Raw genomic sequence first — 8398 nt, forward strand, 5'->3', positions numbered from 1 at the left:
TGGATCGGGTCATCGGGACTGCCGCACTTGCGTCTTGCCCAAAAATTCTTATCCTGACCATGCCCATGCGCGTGCGCCTCAGGCTAGTCATAGTGGGAGTAATTTAGGTAGTAACATAGCGCACCTCAAATTTTTTTTTACTTATGTGGCAAGTAGTTAATAAGTAGTAATGTAATATGTTACTGTAACATAGCGTTTTCTAAGACAACATAAGTCTACAAGCTATTAAATGAGGCCACATATGACACTAGTACTATATTATTTTGCACTATGAAGATAGTAACTTAGATTAGTATCATGCATATGACACTAGTCTAAGTTACTCCCTACTATGACCAGCCTCAGCCAACTTTGCCACTTGACAAATTATTCTACTGCTCTTTTCCACGTCCACGTCCATCACTTGGATCCATATGCCCATGCACATACGTACTATATATTCGGCGTCTCCCCGACGACGAGAGCAGAGCAACCACCAGGCGAGAGAACCAGCCACCGTGGTTGGCCATGGCCGGACTCCCTCTCGCCGCGTGCGTCCTCGCCTTCCACCTCTGCCTTCTCCTCTCGCCGTCCTCCGCACTCCGCCGGCTCTCGGAAGCAGAGAGCTCGCTAGTCCGCCATGGCGTGGGCATCAGGCCCGCCTACCACTTCCTGCCCGCCAAGAACTGGCAGAACGGTATAGTAATGAACTAACGCTTCTCAATTCGCTGACCCAATTACGTACGGATTTAGCTGGTCGTTTTGACAAATGAATTTGGCTAATCTGAGACATTCATGCATGCATGGTGACATTCGGTTGGTGCTGACTGCTGAGCAGATCCGAATGGTACGTACATACGTGCTCTTCTCCTTCTATATGCATGTTTGCTACTTCCTCTGTTCCATAATATAAGATATTTTTTGATACTACATTAATATCAAAAGCGTTTTCTATTATGAGACAGGTGAGTACTTTATTTTGCCTGCCCGATCGAGTAGTGTGCTCATTGCTTCTGGATTAGGTGCGAAGAGGACGTGATTTTTGGACTCTGTAGTCATGGCTCCTCGGTTTTTTTTTTTTTACTTTCCCTTCTCAACTTGTCGGTAGGAACGTTGCCATCGCAGGACACTGGTAGAGGTAGAGGAAGGAAGACATCCTAAATTAGCCCATGACTGGCCCAGCCATAGGGCTATATATTTTGTGTCCAAGTGTTGCTTCCACTTGTGCACGCGTCTCGAGTTCAACGGAAAAACCAAATTTGACTCTCCACCATGCAGCAACGACCTTTGCTCTTTTGATCTCTGTAAATCGTTCTAGGAGAAGACACTTTGGATATTTAAACATTGACTACATACAGACTGAAACAAATAAACAAATATATATACTAAAATGCGTCTATATACGTACATCCACTTCAGAAATAAAGTTAGAACATTATAACTTAGAACGGAGCGAGTACATCAAAACATAATAGGAGAAGATTAAGTACATGGTCTACAAAGGATAACGGCCTACCTACGGGGAAAATCTACGGGCTAACCTCATGGAGGGAATCTCGTTTCATGTTGTTGAAAGAGCCTCACACAATGCTTCAGAAAGTTTCCCCGGCAGTTGCATGCATGCACGCCACATTATTATGTTGGGAAGGATTCTTCCCGTATATCTAATATTATTTGAACTTACAGTTAATCATTTGCGTTGCATGTACCAACAGGGCCAATGTACCACAAGGGTGTGTACCACTTGTTCTACCAGTACAACCCACTTGGCGCGATGTGGGGCACCGGCAACCTCTCTTGGGGTCACTCCGTCTCCCACGATCTCGTCAACTGGGTCGCGCTCCACACCGTGCTCGACCCCACCACCCCCTTCGACGCGAACGGCTGTTGGTCAGGCTCCGCCACCGTTCTCCCGAGCGGCTTCCCAGCCTTACTGTACACCGGCATCGACACCCATAAGGTGCAGGTGCAAAACATCGCCTTCCCCAAGAATCCTGCTGACCCATTCCTCCGTGAGTGGGTGAAACCCAACTACAACCCTGTCATCCCGCACCCGCCTGACGTCCCTGGCGACAGCTTCCGCGATCCTTCGACGGCGTGGATAGGCAGCGACAGCATGTGGCGCATCGTCGTTGCAGCCAAGGTCGGCGGCCCCATGGGCATTGCCTCCACCCTTGTCTACCGGAGCAAGGAATTCCGGCGTTGGAAGCGGAATGCCTCACCATTGTACATGTCACGAGCCGCCATCATGGTCGAGTGCCCGGACCTGTTCCCAGTGGCGGGCCCGGACACGGAGGAGGGGCGGCTCGACTACGCATCCATTGCGGCGAACGGTGCTGCGAGGCACGTGTTGAAGCTGAGTGTAATGAACACGACTCAAGACTACTACGCGGTTGGGAGGTACGACGACACGGCGGACACCTTCACGCCACAGGTGGACGTGGAGCGCGACATCGACGATTGTCGAAATTGGCGTCGCATCGACTATGGCCATGTGTACGCATCCAAGTCCTTCTTTGACGCGGGGAAGAACCGACGCGTGTTGTGGGCGTGGGCCAACGATTCCGATAGCCAGGCCGATGATATTGCTAGGGGTTGGTCCGGCATCCAGGTGCGCCACAATCGTACCATCGTCCGGTCAATCTGCGATTAACTAGTCATCCTCATCAATTGGCTATTATGTGTGTTGCATCCAGACGGTTCCGAGGAAGGTGTGGCTAGACGGCGATGGGAAGCAGCTTCGGCAGTGGCCGATTGAGGAGATCGAGACGCTGAGGAGGAAACAAGTCATCGGCTTGCTCGGAGCGCAAGTGAACGCCGGGGGCATGAACGAGATTATTGGTGCAGGTGCACAAGCTGACGTGGAGGCTGTCTTTGAGATCCCATCCCTGGAAGAGGCCGAGAGCTTTGATCCCAACTGGTTGTTGGACCCGCAAAAGTTGTGCGCAGAGAAGGGTGCGTCCGCGCGGGGCGGGGTGGGCCCATTCGGGCTGCTCGTCATGGCCTCTAGCGACTTGCATGAGTACACATCCGTCTTCTTCAGGGTGTTCAAATACAATCAGAAGCCTAAAGTCCTCATGTGCACCGACCTCACAAGGTATAGAACACAACTTCCCTAATTAAGATGGTTTTTTCCATTGTTGCAAAGTGAAAAATTTATTGCTTCACCTCGTATCTGCTCCAACAAATGATGAGTAGATCGACTACGAGAGCCAATGTGTACAAGCCGTCATACGGTGGCTTTGTGGACATGGACATCGAGGAGCACAAGAGGAGTATATCTCTTAGAACACTGGTAAAACTCTTCGATCCTTTGCTTTGTTGGATGCATCAAGTGAAATTCTGTTACAATGTGTGACCTACTTCTCTTCTTCCAACAAATAGATTGACCATTCGGTGGTAGAGAGTTTTGGAGGCGGGGGGCGCACATGCATCACGGCACGTGTTTACCCTAAGCACGTCGAGAAGAGCGATAGCCACATGTACGTGTTCAACAACGGGACCGGTGTTGTGATGGTGTCCAAGCTCGAAGCATGGAGGCTGGCAACGGCGACCATAAACGCCGTCCCTGGTGGGTCATAGCAACATGTGTAAATAATTATTGTACACTTTTCAGTGTAGGAATAATGAATTTTGAACACTTGGAGAGCTTGTAGTATCACAGGGAGCTTTATTATCCACAACTCTTGCATATGATACTTCTGTCATCGATCCTTGATTTTCTTTAGTTTCCCGTCTCAGCTTGTCGGTAGGAAGTAGGAACGTTGCCATCACTGGGCACTAGGTGATTTCGTAAATCTCAAAATGATATGCCGGCTCAGTCTCCCTGAGGTGCTCATAGAGGTAGAGAATACATGTGTGCATTCATAAAAATGAGTATATGCGCAGATGTAAGAGTGCTTGCATTTGTACTGTGTTAAAAAAACTGATAAGGGGTTTTTAATAGGAAAAAGTTCGGCGGAAAAACAAATTTGACTCTCCACCTCGCAGCAATGACCATTGCCTTTGATCTCTGCAAATCACTCTAGCTTTTTTTAGAGAATCAACACCTCAATTATTTATTCAAAAAAGTTTAGGATCTCCGCCGATACAACGCTAAGAATAAAGTCTGGAGGTACATGAAACCACACTTTCCAAAGTTCTTGACTCACACCCTCTTTGGCTAACAAATACTCCCTCCGTTCCTTGATATAAGGTGTATAGTTTTTTGAGAAAAAAACCAAAATATAAGGTGTATTGCGTTAACCACTCATTTGGATAATTTTCTTTAGGGATTTGATTACATTTCCTTACATCAAGCAAGATCCTCTATTTTCTCATGTCAATTAGTCAGGTGAAATCTCGCCCAAAACTTGTGAAATTTTCCCTCCATGTGCGTTCTTTAATTTCCGTGCCAAAAACTATACACCCTATATTTAGGAATGGAGGGAGTATGCAGCAACATTCGCTATTCTCCGCATGACATTGGAGGTTGCGTACCGCCGCTTGGAGATGGGTGACCGATTCATCGTTGGCCGGCTTCCAGGACCTGATCGACACCGATAGGGACTGCGGTTCCGAGTTCGTCTCCCTATCGCTGCTATGTCTCACTAATCCCATCGAGCCCTCCCAGGCGGTCACTACTAGGAAAACGGCTATAGCTAATATGGACATTAATGACGCATCATGTATGTGGTGTGCCACTGACAATGGCGCATCAGATACAGGTACGCCATTAGTGGCCACATTACTAATGGCGCACCTGGTTACTAATGGCGCATTCTTAGGTGGTGTGTCATTGGTAACCTGGGAGCAGCTAGATATTTTGGACAGCCACCTACCACACTCACTTTCCTCACTTCATTCTCTCCACCTCTACCAAGCTTGATCTCGGCTGCCTCCTCCTCCTCACCTCATTTGCACCATAGATTCACCCAAATTAAGTGGTTAAATTTCCTTTTTTTGATAGGTAAGTAAGGGAAACGCTTCCTTTATGTTCTAAATCTACTTTTTTCTCCCTCCAACAGCATACACACTTTTTATGGCCTAGATCTATGTATGTTTGTGGTGTTGCATATGTTTGTGTTTGCAGGTACCGGTATTTGAAATGCGATAGTTACCAATATTTTGCCGGAATGTTGATTCATTTCCGTTTCAGGGAGAATTTGGCACTATGCATTCTTTTTGGTCCTATTTTTAGGCAAAGTCATGCCAAAAAAAATTTGGTTCTAAAATATCGTTTTGCTCTACCTTGCAGGCGACCATGGTCCGCGCGATGACCGAAGGCATCGTGAATAGGTTTTTGAACTCCGCGAAGGCCGAGATGCTTCAAAAGAACGAGACGAAGATAAGATGTCTGTGTCGAAGATGCAAGCTGAAGAGCCTTATGGACCCGGATTATGGACGGGTGCGGGACCACCTGCTCTTGCGTGGTTTCATGGATGGCTATCGGTGGCAAGGTGATGAAGATGATTATGAAGTCATCCATGGGGGCCAGGCAAGAAATAAGGAAGGGCAGGAAGACAACCGCGGCGAGGGCGGGCGAGAAGACGAACAATCTCTAGGACATGATCACAAAGTAGATGCAGGACACAGTCATCATGTAGAAGATGCCCGACATGATGATGAGGAAGATCAAGACGAAGGGCATGATCATGAAGATGAGGATGCCGGAGCAGACGACGATGGACCATCGATGGGCTGGGTGCAGGACCCTCATATTCAAGAGCTGCTTCTCAAGCAGACGGGTAACGCAAGAGCTGCCGCCCGAGAGAAAGCCAAACTGGATCAACTGGAGATAGACGCGGTTACTCCATTGTATGAAGGATGCAGGCCCGAGGATACCCGCCTGAAAGTAACGCTCATGGATTTGGAGATGAAGGTAAAACACAAAATGACCGACGCATGCTTCGACAAGAACATGTCATTCTGGCACGAACGCCTTTCCAAGGGGAACAAGTGTCCGACCAGTTTCGAGGAGGCGAAGAAAATCGTGTGTCCTCTGGATTTACCGCACGTGAAATACCATGTGTGCATGAACAATTGCATCATTTATCGGGACGAGCACGCGGAGTCTACCATATGTCCGGTGTGCGGCGTCACTTGATACAAGAAGAGAAAGAAAGCTCCTCGAAAAGTGGTGTGGTACTTTCCGATCACTCCTCGTCTGCAGCGGTATTTTGCGGACCCTAAGCTAGCAAAGCTCCTGCGTTGGCACGCGGATAGGGAGGAGAAGAAGCGAGAAGATGACGGAAATGATCCGGAGATAAATAAAAAGACAAGATGCTGAGTCACCCTAAGGATGCGAGCTAGTGGAAATCGTTGAACTTCAAACACCCAGAATTTGGGGACGATCCAAGGAACATCGTGCTGGGCGCGAGCACTGATGGAGTCAATCCGTTTGGCAGCCAGAGAAGCACACATAGCACCTGGCATGTGTTTGTGTGGATGTACAACCTTCTCCCTGGTTGTGCATGAAGAGGAAGTACATTCACATGAGAATGCTAATTGAAGGGTCGAAACAACCAAGGAACGACATCAATCTGTATCTGGGGCTGCTGGAAGAGGAGTTAGACACGCTGTGGAAAACACCAGCCAATACGTGGGACGCTGCAGAGAAAGAATATTTCCCTATGAGAGCCGCACTGCTCACGGCGGTGCACGACTATCTCGGTTACGGATATGTCACGGGGCAGGTGGTCCATGGATTTTCTGCATGCGTCAGGTGCATGGATGACACAACATATCGCCAGCTAGATAGAGATCCCAGGTCTCCGAAAACCGTGTTCATGAGACATCAAAGGTGGCTTCGCGATGATGAATCATGGAGAAAACGCAAGGATCTGTTCGATGGTGAAACCGAACCCCAAAGACGCCCGCGTACGAGGAGCGGCGAGGAAATAGACGAGCTGTTGAAAAATTGGAAAGAGTGTCCATCGCCGGGAAAGAAGCGAAAGGCGCCAGAGCCGCTGCTGAAGGTATGGAAAATGAGGTCTGTTTTCTGGGACTTGCCATAGTGGAAGATCCTCCGTGTGCCTCACAGCCTTGATGTCATGCATATCACGAAGAACGTGTGCGAGAGTCTGCTTGGTACACTGCTCAACATGCCAAAGAGGACCAAAGATGGGCCGAAAGCAAGGGCAGACTTGAAATCAATGGGCATCAGGGGGGAGTTTCATGCTAATGATGATGATGATGAGGTGAAGGACACTGAAAGTCGTCGCAAAGGCAAAAAGGCCAAGAAGATCAGAAATAACTACCCTCCCGCGTGCTTCACTCTAAGTCAGGAGGAGATCGAGCAGTTTTTCACCTGCCTCATAGGAGTAAAACTTCCTTACGGTTACGCAGGGAAGATAAGCAGATACCTAGACTCAGCGACACAGAAGTTCAGCGGGATGAAGTCTCACGACTGTCACGTGCTGATGACGCAGATACTTCTAGTTGCAATCCGTGGGATCATGGACGCGCACGTCCGTGAAACGCTATTTGGCCTATGCAACTTTTTCGACGTCATCTCCCGGAAGTCGGTTGGCGTGAGGCAACTCAGAAGGCTACAGGAAGAGATCGTGGTGATACTATGTGAGCTTGAGATGTACTTCCCGCCCGCATTCTTCGACGTTATGATGCATCTGTTGGTCCATATCATGGAGGATATCATCCAACTCGGGCCGATGTTCCTGCACTGCATGATGCTGTTCAAAAGGATGAATGGTGTCATCAAAGGATATGTTCGCAACATGTCACATCCAGAGGGAAGCATAGCCAAGGGCTTTCTGACCGAAGAGTGCATCTCCTACTGCACGAATTATCTAGGCATCGAGAACCCCATTGGTCTGCCCGTCAACAGGCACCTCGGCAGGCTCGCTGGATGGGGTCACTGAAGGAAATATGCCCTAGAGGCAATAATAAAGTTATTATTTATTTCCTTATATCATGATAAATGTTTATTATTCATGCTAGAATTGTATTAACTAGAAACATAATACATGTGTGAATACATAGACAAACAGAATGTCACTAGTATGCCTCTACTAGACTAGCTCGTTAATCAAAGATGGTTAAGTTTCCTAACCATAAACAAAGAGTTGTTATTTGATTAACGAGGTCACATCATTAGTTGAATGATCTGATTGACATGACCCATTCCATTAGCTTAGCACCCGATCGTTTTGTATGTTGATATTGCTTTCTTCATGACTTATACATGTTCCTATGACTATGAGATTATGCAACTCCCATTTGCCGGAGGAACACTTTGTGTGCTACCAAACATCACAACCTAACTGGGTGATTATAAAGGAGCTCTGCAGGTGTCTCCAATGGTAGATGTTGGGTTGGCGTATTTTGAGAATAGGATTTGTCACTCCGATTGTCGGAGAGGTATCTCTGGGCCCTCTCGGTAATGCACATTACACAAGCATTGCAAGTAATGAGTTAGTTG

At 47.9% G+C, this 8398-nt stretch overlaps 1 protein-coding gene across 1 annotated transcript; it reads left to right on the forward strand.

Annotated features, from left to right (window-relative positions):
• The first annotated feature begins 507 nt into the window (after positions 1 to 507).
• LOC123186596 (fructan 6-exohydrolase-like) lies at positions 508 to 3675 on the forward strand. The gene is made up of 6 exons (XM_044598333.1): positions 508 to 676; positions 818 to 826; positions 1695 to 2590; positions 2676 to 3076; positions 3178 to 3274; positions 3364 to 3675. Exons 1-6 carry the CDS (start codon positions 508 to 510, stop codon positions 3559 to 3561), a joined length of 1770 nt encoding a protein of 589 aa, XP_044454268.1. The 3' UTR covers positions 3562 to 3675.
• Positions 3676 to 8398: the final 4723 nt, after the last annotated feature.

This window comes from Triticum aestivum, chromosome 2A (assembly GCF_018294505.1).
Source record: "Triticum aestivum cultivar Chinese Spring chromosome 2A, IWGSC CS RefSeq v2.1, whole genome shotgun sequence".
NCBI classification, from domain to species: Eukaryota; Viridiplantae; Streptophyta; class Magnoliopsida; order Poales; family Poaceae; genus Triticum; species Triticum aestivum.